The 20,226-nt window shown below is 33.9% G+C and overlaps 2 protein-coding genes across 5 annotated transcripts in view; one reads left to right on the plus strand and one right to left on the minus strand.

Moving 5' to 3' along the window:
• egh (beta-1,4-mannosyltransferase egh) overlaps positions 1-8,602 on the plus strand; it is a 31,084-nt gene extending 22,482 nt beyond the window's left edge. For both annotated transcript variants that reach the window (XM_067269027.1, XM_067269028.1), the window contains exon 2: positions 6,747-8,602. In XM_067269027.1, the coding sequence (XP_067125128.1) occupies positions 6,775-8,148 (1,374 nt within the window). In that variant the 5' untranslated portion in view covers positions 6,747-6,774 and the 3' untranslated portion in view covers positions 8,149-8,602. The remainder of the gene's footprint in view (positions 1-6,746) is intronic.
• Positions 8,603-11,051: 2,449 nt separating this feature from the next.
• Pfas (phosphoribosylformylglycinamidine synthase) overlaps positions 11,052-20,226 on the minus strand; it is a 40,684-nt gene continuing 31,509 nt past the window's right edge. For all 3 annotated transcript variants that reach the window (XM_067269015.1, XM_067269014.1, XM_067269016.1), the window contains 6 exons: positions 19,893-20,158; positions 19,610-19,823; positions 19,344-19,541; positions 11,737-11,880; positions 11,499-11,654; positions 11,052-11,426 (listed from right to left, as the gene is read on the minus strand). In XM_067269015.1, the coding sequence (XP_067125116.1) occupies positions 11,119-11,426; positions 11,499-11,654; positions 11,737-11,880; positions 19,344-19,541; positions 19,610-19,823; positions 19,893-20,158 (1,286 nt within the window). In that variant the 3' untranslated portion in view covers positions 11,052-11,118. The remainder of the gene's footprint in view (positions 11,427-11,498; positions 11,655-11,736; positions 11,881-19,343; positions 19,542-19,609; positions 19,824-19,892; positions 20,159-20,226) is intronic.

Consider the following 20,226-nt stretch of genomic DNA (forward strand, 5'->3'; position numbering starts at 1 on the left):
ATACTTGATAATCTATATGACTATGACTATATAATTTGAACTTAGAACAATAGTTAATAGATAAAATCAAATCATCTATATACAGTACTTAGATTACTTATTTGTTTATTAAATAGTTTGCACAGTTTTTAGTATTTTTATAAAATCTTTATTTAACACCAGTATAAAAAAATATTGTTCAAAGTGCATTAAACACGTGATGATGATATTTAATGATTTATGAAGTTCTCTAAATCCTAGATTTGTGCAGCTTTGAAATCTATATTTTGTAATAATTAAATTATTAACATTAAAATGCTTGTTTGAAATTTTATTTTTGCTTTTTTGGTTGTTTACTAGATTTTTCCGTTACGTAATTGGTCAAAAAATGACCCACCCCGATTTTTACATTTTTTCGGAGACCTTGAAATGTCAGGAAATGCAAGAAAAAAGTTGGGGAATTTTTTTTCCTGTGTACATGTGGGAGAGCATGATTTTGTAGCTTAACCCCTGTACCTTTTTTGTCAAAAATTTCTCAGATTTTTCAGGGAGGTTTGTGTATTAGAGGTTGATGTGTTACATTTTGATGGTTAAAGATTGAGGGGATGGGGAGATAGAAGTCCTGTGTCATATTTCAAGTGGGGTCAGACTATGAAAATTTTACTTGTTATTACCATTTACAATTTCTTATAAAACTTGTCTCTGTCCACAGAATTAAGCTTCTTGCCATTTTATAATAATTAATAACATATTTTATTAAACATTTTATAACAGATAGCATCTCACACACTTTTTTTTTGTTGGAAAAGTTATGCAACTTGTTGCTATTTTTATGGACTGTATTTAGAAAATATTTCCTATGTTGTTTTGAGCTATTTCAATTCACTTTCAATTTGCTTTGATTTTTGTGTATGTAATTTAGACTTTATCGTTAAAGTTTACAAGAATTGTATGAAGACATAACTGTCTTTTTGTTCTGTTTTGAAGTCTGTTATTCAAGCTAGATTTATGATAACTTGGCAATTTACATATTACACTTGGTCACATTATAATCTCTCATTCTGAAACTTCTAGCAAATCTCTTCATTCTTGGTCTATTTTTCTTCATTTGTATCTCGGATTTCAGGACAAAAAATACATTTTTGCAGTATGTTAAATGGAATTAGTAATTTTCTGTTGCAAATGGAATTTTATCAATAATTCGGCAACTACAGAATCAATATTAAGAAGATATTAAATCAAACTTTTCCAACTTAGTATCAAAAATTATCTAACCTGTGCTTTATAAAGCAGAGGTTATAATTATTAAAAATATAAATTAGAAAATTGTAAGAGTATAATTTTCTTGTAAGTTACAATTTAGTTTAAATTCTAAAAATTATCAAAATATAAATCTTGTTTATATGATGATAAACGGCATGACTAACTGCATATGGTGTTTATGACTAATTGAAAAATGAGTTGCAATATTAACTTCTTACCACATATGGTATCAATATAACACACACATTTTATTTTTTAGTGATTCAAAAATCTGTCTGAAAATTGTTTTTAAATTCTACAAAACTTGACAACTTTACATATAAAAGAAACCAAAGACTGCTTCTTAAGGTAGCTAAACTTATTTAATTAGCAATAATGTTTTTGCCTCTTCTCAATCCTTTGAAAGTTTCTTAAATTCTTACAAGACATGCTTTAGAATGGTGGTTTAAACGCCTGCATTTTAAAAATTGATCGAACGTCCATGTTAAACTGAATTACTTAAAATTTTTAGATATTTTATAGTTGTAATTTAATATTAACTTAGTTAGCCAAACTTACTTTTTAGATATCTTAAAGAAGTGGTCTTTGGTCTCTCTTAAGCTTAAAAACATTAAGCAAATACTTCATGAAACTGGATGATGAAACAAACAAATAACCACAGTATCTTAATCTAGTTCAGCAACTTTATTTCTCTATAAAACTAATGTTTTCAATCTTCTCCTAAGATCGTCTTCAGGTATTGTTCAAAAAATGGAAACGTCTGAAGAACGTGGTATATTTCAAATTCAAAGCTTCCAGTCAGATGCGTGTATAAGAATGACGTACTTAAATTATAAATGTTTGTTGAAGCGTGCTTGCCACACACAAACTTGAAAAAGGCATGCATAGTATTCTGACTTCTGATTTGGACAAGTATATCTAATTCTAAAGAACTAGTTGTGATGCTGAGACAAACCACTCCTACAACTGAAATGTAATTAATGTATGTAAAATTATGAAAGGATTAGTGTTTTAAGCTACTTAAAAAAAAACAATATATATAAAGAAAGATTTGCTCGTAGCAAAAATTGTCTTTGGATGTAAGCAGTTTGAACAGAAATTGAATTAACACGTTGACTGCCATCTACGAGATGACTCGTAGTTACCGTTTCTGCCTAGGACGCCACCTACGAGTTATATCGTAGTTTGTTTCCTTGCCATATTTGTGCAGCTACGATGTAATTCGTAGTATATCAGTGTAAATATGAATAGATAGCTTCAGGGGCAAGAACAAAAAATCAAGTTTGGCTTACATGAACAGAACATTTATTAATAAATGAACAGAAAATATAATCATAAAAAGTTTATTCAAAATCGAAAGCAAAACAATATTTTTATTGTTTGTGATAATTTTTAAAACAATCTTCTACGCAAAGGGCTGGCTTCTCTGGACAGATTGGACAGAAATAACGCGTTTCTCGGCGTTTTTTAGCTTTGGTACAAATTCGACATGGCTTTGTCGGATGTTGTTTTTTCTGAGTAGGTGGGATACTCTGTAAATAGTGAAGCTCTTGCAATTTAATTTTTTTTGAAACTGGTTGAATCTCTTCTCCAATCAACGCTTTGACGAATGCTTCTCTAAACTTTATAAGTTTTATTTTAGAAGAAGTTGCTTTTTGAAAGAGTTTGTGCGCATTATGTATATATATATCTCTATAATATGTAATGCAACCTTTTTGGTCCATCTAATAGTCTTTCTTAGAGCTGTGTAGTACGATAGCATTTGATCTGATCGGTCAATGCCAGACATTCCATGATTATAATCTCGAATTATATTCGGTTTCATCGAACATTTTCCATTGCGATTGAACACCTCTACCATTTCAACAACGTGCATGTTTGAAATGGTAAGGACTTCTCGTTTGTCTTTCCATTTACATACAGTAACAGGACCATTTCGCTGCCAAATAAACTCCCCCTTTTTCAGTTTTCGATTTACCACATCTCTGGGATTCCCCTTTCTGTTATTTCGCAGAGTTCCACACACACAAGTTTTTCGTGTAGTCAGTAATTTCGTAAGAGCAACAGAATTATAAAAATTATCCATGTATACAGTATATCCCTTATCAAGATAGTCTTCAAGTAAGTGTAAGACAACATCAGTAGTGTGGCCTAAACTACTGTCAATTCCTTCAGATTTTCCGCTGTTAATTGATATTTTCATAACAATACCATCGGATTCACATAGTTCTTACAGTTTGACACCGTATTTGTGTTTTTTATTTTTTATGTACTGGCGAAAATGCAATCTTCCACGCCACAACATCATTGATTCATCGATACACATATTTTTATCAGGCACATAGTTTTGGTGCATAATATTATTGAAATGGTTTAGTATAGGTCTTACCTTATATAATCTGTCAGAAGATGGTATTGAGCTATCAACTAAATGAAAATAACGCAGTAACAATTGGAATTTATTTCGACTCATATGTGATCGCCAAAACATTATATTATACAATTCGTTTGTGCTCCAGTAATGTTCTATTGAAGGAAAAGAACAAGGACCCATTTGTAATACAAGTCCAATAAAAACTTTCATTTCTGCAGTGCTGACGTCTTTCCACTGTGATACCCTTTTAGATTTTTTTATTTCTTTATGTTTTGCGATTTCTTGTGCAGCATACAAATTCATTTGTTCGACCAGTAATGCAAGAAATTCTTCCGAAAAAAATAGGTCTACCAGCATTTGCACTGTAAGGTTTGTCGTATCCAATTTCAAACCAACATTTTCTTGGAAAATAAATAGTTCAGGATTTTGTTGAGTTTGTCCACAAATTATCGTTTGGATTTGATGTGGTTGCTTGAGACGCATCGTCATTGCCTTCAGGTTCGAGAATAGTCTCATCTTCAGGTTCGGAGACGACGTCATAATCACTGTCCTCACTTGAATCTTCAGATGGTACATAATCGCTACTGTCGTTACCATTCTCACCAAAAATTTTGTCAGATTCTGAATCACTTAGATTAATGTAGTAATCAAGTTGTTTTTTAGTCAGTGGTCTTTTCTTATCCATATTGGGATATTTATAATTTGATTATAAAAATAAATAAAAAATAACACTCTCAAAAAAGACGTAAATGTGATGTGCTCGCCTCTATATCCGATTTATTACTAATGAATTTAGACGCACATCTCCGATTTGCTGTAGCGAAGTGACAGGATGAATCGTGTCTGTGCACGAATTAACTTGTAGTTTGGCTTTAGCAAAGAGCTTTCTGTTACATAAGCCAACTACGAGATAATTTGTAATACCTTTATTTTAAGAAAAACACATTCTATATGCTTTTTGATTATTTCTATGTACTATGATTAGAGTTTTTAATAATATAATATAATTAAATTAAGTTGGCGTTTTACAACAGAATCCTGAAAAGTCTTGTGGCAGTCAACGTGTTAATAAACTTAGAACACCTAAACTTTAATTGTATTTGAGTTTACAAAAATGATAATTTCTGTAAATTTGAAAATCCAGATGGGAGTTTGGATTTTCAAATTTACAGAAATCTGGCCCCAATTAGTCTGGATTTTTGATTCTTCATCACTTATATATGTCACTAGTGGTTGACATTATTCAAGGTGCAAGTTTATAGTATACATAAGATAGCATGAGATGCATTAGAGCAGAGAATAGGTTTTCTATGTACAGGTGTGTTAATATTTTTTGTATCCTAGTTTATAATAGATGTTCTTCAAAATCAAATATGCTAACTTTGTTATGCTTTCCAGAGCACAAATGTGTACAAGTAAATGGGATTCTAATGCATAGCTGGTTACTTATGCTCTCCATCATACATAAAACTTGATAATTTCCAAGTTATCAAATATGTATATTCATAATTAGAATTCTATGAACAGAAAAGGCTTAAATAATGGCAGGTCTAATAGGCAAATGTCTTGAAAGATCAAACCCCTTAACATATAACGTTCTTAAAAGTGGGAGATTTTCATATAAACAAGAGTAGAAGCAGTTTACAAATTATTGAAAAATATGCGTGTGTGACTGCAGGGTCAGTACCTCTTTGATACCCTGTCAGGATGACACCGTGTCTTTTCGGACACACAGAAACAGTTACGTTCTCGCACAAGCGGTCGCGTATGTAGTATTTTAGATTTGGGATGGAGACTGAAGGAGAATTCCGGAAGAAGTACACTCCTCGAGGTTATTCATGTAACAAATACCTGTTTATTCAGGCTATATACAGGGTTAAAGGCTATTTACAAGGCCAAGCGTAATGAAGAGTGGAAGGAATTGGAGCAGCTCGAGAGAGAGAGTTTACAAAAGTTCATGCAACGACAAATATCTGGAGTCTAAGGAGGTCTTCATTGGAGGATTCCTGCGAAGGTTGAGGGAGGTTGAGTTCAGGTGTTAATCCACGTAAGATGCAAGTGTTAATATCCAGGGTTGGGGTTAGGTCAGGCGCTACTCCCAGTTTGGTTTACTTCAGATACTAATCCAGATTTGGGTTTAGGATGGCGATGGCGGGATGCATGCACATTGAAAGGTTCGCAACTAGTGACGAAAAGCCTCGATTGCCGCCTCCTTTTTATACGGAGATCTTCCTTGGGCTTTTCTCATTACTTCATTTGGAGTTTTAGTATTTTAGGCCCAATCAACAAGTTTCGCCTGTTGAGTCAAAAGTGACACATCAAATGTGTCACTCCTCACAAGGAACTAAGTCCATGGGAAACAGTTTTAATTACCGAATTAATCAGATAATTTTTTCGAACTAGAAAAAATGTTATAATAATTTATAAAGAAAAATTGTCTTAAAATGTTCCTTGAATCATAAAGGTTTCCTTTAGTAATAAAGGTTCGATCCTCACACATGCATTCAAACCAGTGTACTGGCTTAAGTACAGTACATAAATGTAATTCCTTTTTATTATGTATATATAATGTCAACTCAAAACCTGATGCAATTGATTAAAGCCAAACGATTGCCGATTTACTGGGCTATTTTTAGGATATGTAATAATGAGTTACCAATTAACTTGACTAGCAGTAGGTGAATATGTTGCCAACTCGTATTAATTTTAATATTTATAATAAATTTAATTTTTAATTTAGAAATTTCTGGAAGAAAAAAGTGGGACTCAAACCTGCAACTTGTGGTTGTTGTGCAGATGCATTGCCAATTATGCTACCCAGACTTCTGTCCAATCTTCATATCCAGAACTATTAATTTAGATATAATATACGGATTATACATGATGCCATCTGGAGATGTCTTAAGGACCCGTGGTCTTAAAATAGCCTGATAATTTGGCAGATTGTTTGGCTTTTTTTTAATTACATTTTTATGCCATTTACAATGCTGATCTTTTGATATTTATTTTGTTAAAAATAAATATGTAAACCTCATGTTAATGTACATTCTGCATAGTTAAGAATTAGCACATCAAGAAAACTTGTGTATATAGTAATTTCCATTAATTATTGAATAATTTTTCTTTTCAGGTAAACTGAATTTATACTAACAAGAACAATGAATAATAGAACAAAACACTTACTACACTGTATAGCTTGCATAAGTACTATTCTCTTCTTTGAAGTTATATCTGGAGGTATTCATCTTTGGAAATTTAGTTACGAAGATATCGATCCTGTTGCTTCGTACGGCTATCTAGGATCCGCCATTCTATATTTGTTCCGCATTCTCACTCTACTGGCTTTACCGCAATGTGTATGCAACTGCCTCGGCTTGCTTTTATACAATGCTTTCCCAGAGAAGGTCAAACTCAAAAGCTCTCCCTTGTTGGCGCCTTTCATCTGCATTCGTACGGTGACGAGAGGAGATTTTCCCAGTCTCGTAAAAGGCAACGTTACCAGAAACATGAACACTTGCTTAGACATGGGTTTGGAAAATTTTATGATGGAAGTCGTGAGTGACAAACCGGTCGCTCTGCCCAAACATCCCCGAATTCGTGAAATAGTCGTCCCTTCCACTTACAGGCCAAAGAGTGGTGCATTATTTAAAGCGCGTGCGCTGCAGTATTGTCTAGAAGACGATATTAATTTATTAAGTGATAACGATTGGATTGTTCATCTAGACGAGGAAACTATTATAACGGATAATGCAATCCGTGGCATCTTAAACTTTGTCATGGATGGCAAACACGAATTTGGCCAGGGGCTGATCACTTATGCAAACGAAACAGTTGTAAACTGGATAACTACATTAGCAGACAGCTTTAGAGTAGCAGACGACATGGGAAAATTAAGATTTCAGTTTAAAATGTTTCACCGTCCATTATTCAGCTGGAAAGGATCCTACGTGGTAACCAGAGCAGGAGCAGAGAGAAGAGTATCTTTTGATCACGGACTGAATGGTTCCGTGGCCGAAGATTGCTACTTCAGCATGGTTGCCTACAAAGAAGGTTACACGTTTAATTTTATCCAAGGCGAGATGTGGGAGAAAAGTCCATTCACTTTCTGGGATTTCCTACAACAGAGAAAACGTTGGATGCAAGGCATATTCCTCGTGGTCCACAGTGCCGACATACCAGTACGTAATAAATTATTTTTAGCTTTTGCATTGTATTCGTGGGCAACCGTTCCTCTGACAACGTCGAACATAGTTTTAGCAGCACTCTTTCCCATCCCCTGTTGGCAGATAATTAATTTCTTATGTGCCTTCGTTGGCAGCATGAATATTTATATGTACATTTTTGGTGTGGTGAAATCTTTCAGTTTATATAGATTGGGTCTGGTGAAATTCCTCTTTTTTGTTATCGCCGCACTCTGTACCATCCCATTCAATATTGTGATAGAAAACGTCGCTGTGATTTGGGGTTGCTTTGGCAACAAGTACCGATTTTATATCGTCAACAAAGAAATCAAACCACCCATAACGGTCTGAACTTCAGAAAAACAAAATAGACTTAAGTACTTACCTCGTCTGCTCGTCGGATGCATTTTCGGGCCGCCGTAACCAAGACGCAAACTTGGATTAACATAATGTAATATAACAAAGCATCTTTTAATTATATAGCTTTTTACAAATTCGACTCTTATATCGAAAACATACCGATCACGCCGTTAAATACAGATGTATTTATCATACATTTGTATATAATAATGTTAATACAAAAGTGTATATACTGGTTCATCTCACGCCCATTTTAAAGAATAACGTCTAGAAAAACGATCACCGAATGGCAGATTTATGCGACTCGAACGACATCGCTCGTCTCACTGCCGTTTTACTCAGGACACCGTACATCGGGGAAGTCGAAAGCTCGAACGTTTTTCACATTGTGTAGTTTGAATGATTTTCTTTAGTGCACACAATAAATATTGTTCTTGATAGAAAATTATTTTATTTATTTTCAAGTATGTAATTGTGAAATTCTCAGAAACACAAATTGTTAGTTACCCAACATAACTGGTTCAGTTACATTGAGTTAGGATGACGACAACCCCATCTGAACTATGTTACTTGTGCAGATTTTTAATATATTTCATTATTGCAGCTGTTTGTTGTGTGTACAGAAGTGGATTTCAAAACTACCGTACATCGTCGTACACAATGCGGAGGGGGGGATGTGTCATCTACACGTTTTTAGTGGTATTAGTAGCATATGAATTTATTCTTACAAAACTACTTACTAGTTGCGTGAATAAGTTACCAGAAAATATTTACAAAACTTTTCATAAGTTACTTTTCAATGTCAGATGGGTCCACAAACTAACATGCACATAATTAGGGTGAGAATTTGCCAAAAGTAGATAATCATTTGCATCAAGGAGGGAGGGAAAATATGTAGTTCAAAACTGTACATGTAATTAATGAATAGCCCCTTTGCTCTGTCTAGTGTTTAAAAAGTAAAAGAACTAAGAGCAGTACTTCCACCCGAATGTAAACATCATCTGTCGGTAGGGTTTAGTATTAGTTTATAAAGCTTTTTTAACGTCGGTTAAATACCGATCGACATTTCTCAGAGAACATACAATTCAGAATAAACTGTCATACAATTTCACAGTAGACTATAACAAACTGTAATAAACCATCCTTTTATTTTCACTTATAAATATCACTACTGCAGTATCTCATTTCAATACAAATGAAAAGTGAAATCCTACAAATAAACAAAGTTATAATTAAAAGATTTCTTCCCAGAGTTCTAAAAATCTTAAAAATTACATATCATAAGCAAAAATGCATGCAAAATTTGGCATCCTCTTATACAATTCTAAGTTTTCAAAGATACAACTAAACACCTATCGAGACGACACGTCTTATTTTAAGGACAATATTCAAAAAATGACCGTATTTTAGTCAAATTCGAAGAATGCCACGCCGGCAAGAGCGTCGGTCGAAACGCCTCCGCGGAAAGGGAGAAAAGAAAAGCAAAGCCGTCCGATCGGTTCGTATTTACGAATTAAAATTGGCGGATAATCTGCCTCGTCGCGCCCTCCGTCGAATTGATTTTTAAACGCAACTTGCAGGTTATCTGCACGAAATTAACATTTGGAACTCGTACACGGGCGAGCCTTTGCCGGTATGCAAATTCAAATTGCTGCATTCTGTACAAGAAATAATTTTTTCTTTATTGTAAACAGACTGTACAAGTTAGTGTGATTATACTTTACAATCTTTAGCATTTATCTATGAGATTATAGTATTAGAAAATGGTGGTTAGCATTTTCCAAATAGCTTCCATTTTTACTTTCCCGGTTCTGTTATAAGAGGAAAAATATTGCGATCGGTCAAAAAGCAATCCTCGAGATTTTTAATTTTTGGACTCCGACCTCAAAATTCGAAAAATGCAAAAAGTTCGGGGTTTTCTTTACGGATGGACGTAAGCGTTTCCGGGGAGCACGATTTTGTTCACTATCTGAAGCTTAACTCCAGTGCTTATTTTGTTGGAAATTGCTGAAATTTTGCAGGGAGGTTTGTTTATTAGGGGGATTGATGCTATTAAATTTTGGTGGTTAAAGGTCGACGGGATGGAGAGCTAAAGGGGGTCGTCAAGTAGGGTCAGATTTAATGACTATTTTCCTTTTAATTAAATAATTTAATTAAAAATATAAAAAGTTTTTAAATAAAATATAACAGATTTCCCAGCAATATTTGGTGACGCCAAGCTAAGCAACTCGTTGCTGGATTTTTTTGTTGGGACAGCAAAATTTTATGTTTTCCATTTCAAAGTAGGACCCGATGACGGGACATTCAAAAGAATTTTATCTGCTTTCCTTGGCAGACTGCATAAACTAGTCTTTTCCAGACTAATAGCAAAGCCCGATATTCAGTAGTGCAAGTGAAGGAAAATACTTTTCTGTTTTAGGTGCGTATTAAATTTGGTTTTTAAATCGTAGTTTTTGGCTCGTCAAATGGTTTTGGCTTTGTCTTTGTCTAGTCACTAACAGCATCTAGGAAACGTGAAAAATCGTTTATGCACCAGGCATTTATTTGCCATTGTGATTCTTTCTAAACCCGTCAAAGGCAGATATGTATACATGTCTAGCTCTGTACACAGTCCACACTACAATGATGATATTAGATGTTCCAACTTAAATTTGTATCCCAAAAGTTAAGTAGATGATAATTACTGGTAATTTTATGTAATGAGGCCGCTTTGGATAATTTTGTTAGGTTGACAATTATCGCATCACGTCTTAATAAGCCATAAAGTAATTTTTGACACCAAAGTGTCGTTTTGAAATGCACGTGGAACGTGCATTTTGAAAATGCTAAAAAAAGCAATTTTTCGTATAAAAGCATACGCTTATTTATACGGAAATACAATATTACGGTTCAAATTATCAATTGCTACACTGTTTATTATACAAAAATAATTTGTACATACAATTTGAGTATTTTGGCATTTTAATGTTCCAAACACCAGTCGTGTGCATTTTTAAACATTTTAACCCAGGGCGAGACTTTCACGGACGTCTTCCATTCGAATGGCATCCAGGCCCACTGCCAGGGAAACACGCACCTCTCGGGATGCGGCATCATGGCCAGGTGTCTGCCGTCCGGAGAACAGACGCCCGCCATTCCCGCCACGCTTCCGTTCGGATTGAAGGGATAGGCCTCGGTCGGCAGACCTTCGTCGTCCACGTACGTCAGGGCCACCAGATTTTCGGCTGCCAGGGAAGACCGCGTGGCTTCGTCGCGGAACGTAAATCTTCCTGATTTTTAAAAACATTCGAGAAATTAATTTTTCAATTAAAACAAAAATTAACAAAAAAGGAATAAAATACCTTCGCCGTGGGCCACCCAAACACCTAATATCGAATCTTCCATTCCTCTCATCATAATGGACTTGCTTTTCTGTACTCGTACGGCAACGAAACGCGATTCAAATCTCTCCGATAAGTTATGAGCGAGGAAACAACCCTGTTTTCTTTTACCAGACTCTTAAAAAAAAAAATTATATATATATATATATATAAAAGGCATTAGCATAAATAACTAAAATTTTAAGTACTTTAAGCTTACCGTCCACTATGGGAGCCACCCAACTTAACAGGCCCATCAGTTGACAACCGTTGCAAACGCCGAGACTAAATGTGTCCGAACGACCGTAAAAGGCATTAAACTGTTCTTCTAATTCGTGATGGAACAAAAGTCCTGCTGCCCAACCTGTATCCCAAAGTATATATGTTTAGAGCTTTAAAAAATATGCTTAATTCTAGTAACTTTTACAAAATATAAAATCTACAATATTTGTAAATGCTAGTATAATTTTGGGTGGACGTGTCTATCGCATCTTCGCCTAGATTTTTAAATAAGCTGCAGCAGCATGGACCGAACCAACTTTTGTCAAAAACAAAGCAACATCTTGCTATGTATCTTAGTATATTGACTCTTGTGCAAGGCAAATTTGACGAATTAAAGTAAATTTTATGCAACCAGCCATTTTATCAAATGTTCTGGTTTTTTCTTTCTGAATGCACACAGACCTATATTGTTCATTAATATACAAATCAAAGGAATTAAATGAATCCTAATTGTTTATTTTTACGTAGATACGATCGGTGCCGATCTATCGACAAAATGCACAAACCTACCTAAGGCTATGGCTATACCAAATATGCAGAATTGTTTTGTAGACATTTTGATATTAAAAAAACTAACCTCGAAAATACATGACTTTTGTACACAGAATAACCGTGTATTGTTAGGGTTTTTCTTTACTGCATTTAATAGAATATGTTATGCTCGTTTATCTGCTGGCTAACTCTAATAATGGGTGTTTCAAACACAAATTTCTTTCCATCTAATGCACTTGATATTATAAAACAAAGTATGACTGTTAACAGTGGAGATAGTACAGGTTCCATGGTATGTTTTGGATGCATTTTTGAAGCAGTAATTGAAAAGTTTATAAAAATGCAAACGATGGCAAAAAATGCCGTTATTCAGACGACGTCGACTTTGACATTCCGTCGCCACTAGCGAGGTGGCATCAATTTGTGTGAAAACAAAATGACTAACGTGGATTTATTTCTGACTAAATACTGACTTAGAATTCAGAATTCATGCAAAATTTAAATTTTAGATGTAGAGGAGCGCACGCACAGCTCTTTCTCAAAATGGAATGAATACCACACCTATGGGAGTTATCCCACATTACGAAAAAGTTTAAAGACAATAGACGTTACCCAAATTTATATTGTACATCTTTACAAAAAGCTACCATTCTAGCAACTTGTCGTACTGTCGGAAAACTCCTTAAAACTAAGGTTTTGTACTAGGCCCCCCTGTGAGACATGACACAAAGAATGAAAATTTGGTTATGTATCCAGTATCATTTTTGGATTTTTTACTATTATCATCACTTTTTTTTTAATTTCAAATAATATCTTGTGTTAATGTGGCTATAGGTACGTACATAAAGTAAATGTGTCCATTTTGCATTTCTGCCAGTTTAAATTTTTATGGTACTCTCTATAGTTTCTTAAAATCTCCACTCTGGTTTTTGAACTGTGTGGTGCTCCTTGCGATTTTCTCTTTGCCAACATTTCTTTGACTAATTTTTAAATCCTCGTCGCCGGGGATCGGTAGCCTTCCGTCCGGTCGAGGCGTCGGTCCGTCACGGTCCAAAAAACCCCGGAATTTTTCGGGGACGAGCTCGGTCTAATCCGTGCCGTCTCGACAAAAAAAAGCCCTCTTAGCGTCCGAGCGGCGGAAAGAGTAAAAAAAAAAAATTAACTACTACCGTGCACCGTTTCCAAAATTTGGTAAATAATAATCTTTACCCAATAACTGTTTTTGTTAATCTTGAATACGACACACACGCTGCCATCTTAAGCAAAGGGTCATATTTTGAAAATAACCCAGAAATAAAAATAATCCTCGGGTGTTTAACTCGTGTGCACCAAATAGTGTTAAAAACATTCGGTAACCTCGGGTCGACGTATCGGAGCAAATCGGTCTTTATCGAAGAATGCAGGGTCGGGTTTCCTCTCGGAATATCGGAACAGATTTATATCGTCGACGGGAAGGGTGCTACGGTTCTTTTAAGATTGAAAACTAGACGGGTTTCCGGTTGATTTCAACAGGAAATGGAAAACTTTGTAAAATAAACATGTATACTTTATGTAAGATACATAAAGTTTAAAATAATATGAGCATTTGATGTAAAAGTAATTCTAAAATGTGGATCCTGTTCTATTGTTCCTTATGGAAATTGAAGACGATTCATTTGGATCCGAAAACTTAGTTTCCATAAGAAGCAGTTGTTGGAAGATTCTAATTCACAAAGATGATTATTGATAACAGCTGTCAAACAAACTGAATTAATAACTGGAGGTGGCTAAGGTCAGGATTTGTCCTGCGACCTTAGTAATAATTGTTTAAAATAAACCGACTTGTTGAGGACTCGAATGACATAAGACTGTAGGTTTTGGGTTTTTTTTTGTCATCCCTTTCCTGGGAGGGGGAGGTTAGATTCGGATTGGAATATTATTTTAATTAATTAAATGATTTAATTAATTTACTAGCCCTCTCCTCTTCAGACACTCACAGTTAACAATGTCCAGTTAGACCAGATGTGGAACACAAAATGTGAAGCAATTATTTTTGTAATTTCAAAACAATCAAGTCCTCACTTGGCATTGTTGACAGGTTCTTGGAAATTGCAACTTTAAGCAAAATGATATAAAACAAAACCAATTATACCATGATAATTGATAAAAACAAGAATTAAGCTCCTACAGCATATTTCTAAAGTTTTAAAACACAAATAAATATAAGTTGTACACATATAAAAACAATAAGATTAAGTATTTATTAATTATGTACCCATTTTTGATAAATCAGTGAGTGACAGCAATCACAGTGGTGAAGCTTAATTCTCATCACTGGTGATGGATGAAGATAAGCAATAAAAATGAATTAAAACCAAATGATTGCCAAATTATATTGGGTTATATTATTATTATTAATTAAATGCTAAGTAATTTGGCACTAGAGGCAGGCATTAGGTACCATCTCTTGCTAAATTTAATAATAATAATTAATTCAAAAGATTCCGGAAGAAAATAATTGCCCCGAAGCAGGACTCGAACCCGCAACCCCTACTTACCGTACAGTTGCATTGCGAGTTATGCAACCCGGACCTTTGTCCGATCCTCGTTTCCAGAACTTATTAATTTAGAAATAACCATACTTGGTTACATACGGTGCCAGCCGGAGATAACCATATTGGCCACAGGTGCCGAGCCATGTCTAAATTAACAAGTTCTGGAGTGAGGATCAGACTAAGGTCTGGGTTGTGTAACTGGCAACACGACTGCAGGGTAAGCAGGAATTGCAGGTTTGAGTCCCACTTCAGGCCAATTCTTTTCTTCCAGAATGTTCTAAATTAATAATTATAATTAGGTACCATCTCTTACTAAATTTAACTCCTGTCTCTAGTGCCAAATTACTTAGCATTTAATTAATAATAATAGTAGATGTATAGACCAATATAATTTGGTAATTATGTGGCTTTAATATGCAACTATTAGGTTTGGATGTTTTTATATTAATAAAAAATTAATATTTGCAGTTCAAAAACAAACGGTGGACTAAGGACGTAACGATAAGCAAAACGGCCGATTACCGATTAATCGGTCACGCGTTATCGGCCGATGCCGACTAGCGTTAATAATTTATTGTGTTAATAGGTAATTATATTACGATTATTATCGCAGGAAATTATATATTCTTAATAAAAATATAAAATTTCATGCAATAAAAATAATTTTCAATATGAAGCTATTTTTTCTCTTTTACTGTGGAAGCTAGCAACTGAGAAACCACCTCAACTTCAATAATTCACACAATAGAAACACTGAAATTATTCTTATCATCAAAAGCAAAGGGCAGTAGTTCCTTTAGTGGCATTAATACCACAATAGGACTAGAAAATTCAATAAAAAAAAATTTTTAGCATATATAGAAAACAAGTCTTTATGCTTGTCGTCTTTGAATCTTGAACCTAATAAAGTAAAATTAAAAAAAGAAAGAAAGAAATATGGTAGAGGAAATAAAAAGATGGACAATGGATAGCTTAGATAATGTTGATAATTCAAAATCTCAAGAATTAAATCCTGAAGCGTCCATTTATTTGACGAATTAGCTTCTGGTAAACGAAAAAATGAATAAGAGCGTGTTTTTAAAAAGGAAGAAAAAACGAAACAAGCGAACAAACGTTTTGATTGAGATTTAGAAAAATATTTACATTTACCTCTTATACAAAGACATAGTGACCCATTTTTGTGGTGAAGTTCAAAAGAACTTTTTCCTAATTTTAGCAAAATAGCTATGAAATATCTAAGTGACCCAGCATCTTCCATTGAAAGGGAAAGAATTTTCAGCACTGGAGGTAACATTTATGAACTGGCAAGAAATAGGCTATGCCCTGAAAATGATGAAATTCTCATGGTTTTGCATCACAATTTACAGGTTTTAAAGTTTAAATATATAAAACCAATAAAAATTAAATATTCAAAGTTTAAGCTTTAAATAAAAGAGATTGCTTTGAATAGATTATATTATATCTTAAATTATTTCTTTTATCAATACATATTATAACTTAAAATTTTTTAATATTCAGTTTGTCATGTGATATATAATAAATATATAACAGAATGTCACATATAAGGTTAGTAACAAAAATATTAAAATGCAAAATTGGCCGATTACCGATTAATTGGTGCATCCTTACGGTCGACAATTCCAAAAACTATAAAGGGCAATGTGTAAATTTAAAATGGTAAATATAAACAGGGTAAGTCTGTTTACCTTAAATAATGTCTTATTTGTTGTTAAATTGTAATGTGGATACAGGCTCATATTATGAAATTCTACTATTAACTCAATTCTTTTGTATTCATTAATCTCATTGGAGCATGTTTGCAACCTCCAACTTTTAATACCCACCTCACAGAAACAATTTTACTGTTTATAAAGAAAATTCAATGACAACAACAGTGAATGAGAAAAATAAAAGAGCATCATTTCACAAATAATTATAAAGTGAGGATGGTCCTGTATCTCTATAACATATATTCGTAGAACAAACGAAATACCGTTGATTATTTGATAAAACATTGCTACTAAACCAAACGATCGCCGTAATTAATCGGGCTATTATTAATAAGAGTCCGATTAATTACGGCAATTGTCGATTTATCCGAAGACCGCCGATCGGTCGGTCTTTGGGACGTTTGTTATATTTATAAAATATTGCTTTATGAATCCCAAAAGTTCTATTGTTAAATTGTTTCAAAGTTATAATTACTCTTATGTCCAACAAAATCAGATTAGAGTGAACCTATTTAAAAAAATTCTCTATTCATACATTTTTTATCTTCAATAACATTTGCTAGTATCTACAGTAGTGGCCAATTGTTTAGGATCATTAACAATTATTTTCAAAACTGAGTTGTGTGGAATCTAAAACCAAACAAATGAAACTAAAATTCAGGAAAAATATTAACTTTGTTTTCATTTGATAAAATTATAACCTTTATTTCATAAACAAAACATTACTTTTACTCAAGCAATGGATGATGTGCAACTAGTTCAATTTGTTCCTGGACAAATGTTTAGGACCAATAACAAAATTTAGGAAAAAAAAACTAATATTCTGTTGGATAACCAAAATTTTTTTATCACAGATAAGCAATTGTGGGGCATGGAGTCCACCAATTGTTGCAAGCGCTCAACTGGGATGTTTTTCCAAGCTTCTTGAATTGTCACAAATAGCTCGTTTCTATTCCGGTGTATTTTATGATTTTACATCACCCCATAACATTTCAATAGGGTTTAAATCTGGTGATTGGGCTGGCCATTCCATTACCCTAAGATGGTTGTCCCGAAACTATTTTTGACAAGTTTACTGGTGTGCTTTGGACCATTGTCTTGTTGGAAAATCCACTTCGGAGGCAAATTGTCATCAGCAAATGGCAACATTACATCTTCCGGAATTTGTTTATACTGAAATTGGTCCATTATCCCATTTATGAGGTGAATGGGTCCGATTCCATACGAAGAAAAACATCCCCACACCATTGCATTTCCACCTCCAAACTTTACAGTGGGTTGAATACAATTCAGACGAAATTCCTCAACTTTTTGTCGTCTTATGTATTTGTGACCATCACTCCCAAACAAATTTATCTTTGTCTCTTCCGACCGTAGCACACTCCGCCAGTTTTGACTTGTCCGAGTCAAGTGTTCACGAGCAAACTTCGGATGAGCTTGTCTATTTTTCAGTGATACGAGTGGCTTCTTCCTTGCAACTTGCCCTAATAGATTAAATTCATTTAATCGACACCTAATGGTATGGGTACTAAGTTTGGGCATCCCACATGTTATCATTTTAAATTTGAGATCAGTTGATGTTAGTGGTGCGATTGTTTTTTTGCTATTCTGTGAATTCTATTATCTGTGCATTTGGTTGTTTTTCCCGGCCTTCCAGATTTAGGCCGATCCAAAAGACATCCGGTTTCTTCCCATAGTTTCGCTGCACGAATACGTGATGTTTTGCAGCACCCCAATGTTGTTGCAATTTTGGCGTAGCTGATGTTTTACCACGAAGACTTACAATTTTTTGATGAAGTTCAGGATTCAAATTCTTTTCCCTGCCCATCTTGAAGCAGAAAATATATATTACTTTAATTACATTTTAATGTTTTGAAATGTTTTAGTAAGTTTCTGGAATGCACTTACTTTGTAGGATTTATTGTGACTGGTCCTAAACTAATGACCAGATGTATGTGGGTGTATTGCTAAACAACTTGTAATTTTTCTGCAATAAATTATGCAAATTACTTCATGTTCTACAAATGTCTTATACAAATACAAACAATTGATTTTTGCATAATTGTTTATTTATTTCCAGTTTTTTTTTGTATTTAATCAATGATTTTTGCCACAATCATGTTTGATCCTAAACAATTGGCCACCATTGTATAAAAGAATTTGGATAGTGAACATCAAAAGGAGAAAAATTTAGTGTTCAACTTTAAGTTTTATCAGTGGCATGCTGTCCATGGAAGCCGTGGAAGTACCGCTTCCCTTGTATTTTCTAAAATATAAATGCATACCGAGTGATTATTTTCGTATTTTAACATACTTTGAATTAATTAAAATTAATGTTTTATTATAACCGCATTATGTATCTTATTACAAATTTCTACACTACATGTAAAAAAATGATAAGATTGTTACTGTATATTTGATTTTAAAATTTGTATATATTTCCAATGGAAGTGCTGTATTGTCGAACACCAGATAGCTTCCATAGTGAAAATATTTGAACGGTGTAAAGCATCCAGATTATATGCATTCACACATGCACTTTACAGAGCACCAACCTCACGTGGTTTAGGTTGTGGATGCTACACACCAAAATATCATATAATGCTTCCATTGATTCTATCCAGGGCAGGCACAGCTTCCCTATCATCAAATGTCACACATGCCACTGAGTTTTATAACATACAATAATCAACTTAAACTGAAACTTAGTACTTTTTTCTCTCATTATAAAAGATAAGGCAGAGAAGAAAATTATTTTATATTAATTGTATATAATTTTTATATTGTACCTTTAGCAGATCCTAAAACATCTGCATAACTGAATCCTCCCGGAAAGACCACTCCTCTAAACTTATCTAGTTTAATTTTCCCAAACAGTAAATCAGACATGGTTACATCCCACACTTCAAATCCGACCATGTGCAACGAGGCCACCATCTCTCTATCGCCATTTGTTCCCTCTTCGCGGATGACTGCAACTCTGGGTGCTATACATATAAGAAAAAATTTTAAATATACCAAAATATATAAAGCTGTTTTGACAAGTATTAGTTACCTGATGTAATTCTTTTAAGATTAATGCATTCAGTTAAGTCAAAATTTATGTGAAATGGAGGAGTGGTGCGACGAGAGATGCCATTCTTTTCTTGGGTCACGCATTCCGGATTTGTCTGACGATATTCTAACTGAAAACTTGTTTCTTCCCATATATCTCTTAGAGTCGTCATTTTATTTTTTAGTACAACTTCATTATTAATACTAAGTGTTACCTAGAATAAGAAAGCTTTTTAATATTACCATAGTTGTTTTATTTGGTGTTTGTAAGAAATTTATATTACTATAGCTTCGTTAGCAAAACCACTACTGTATCCAATGTACTGACACGGAATTCCTTTTACTCTGTAAGAGTCTTTAACACCATTAACATCTTCTTCTCTGACTTCTACTATCCATCCGACCTCTTCTCCAAATAATGTGGACAAAACAGATCCTGAAGGACTATCTATGTTTGCTGTTATGCCACAATTTCCTGCAAATGCCATCTCCAAGAGACAGGTTATTAGACCTCCATCACTAACATCATGTCCAGAAGTTAATTTGTTATCTGAAAATTTATATATGTCTATAACTGTATTTCATGGCATTCAAAATAAACAGTATTCCAGGAAAAAA

The sequence above is a fragment of the Centruroides vittatus genome, unplaced genomic scaffold, assembly GCF_030686945.1.
Source record: "Centruroides vittatus isolate TY-2023 unplaced genomic scaffold, ASM3068694v2 contig_345, whole genome shotgun sequence".
Taxonomy (NCBI): domain Eukaryota; kingdom Metazoa; phylum Arthropoda; class Arachnida; order Scorpiones; family Buthidae; genus Centruroides; species Centruroides vittatus.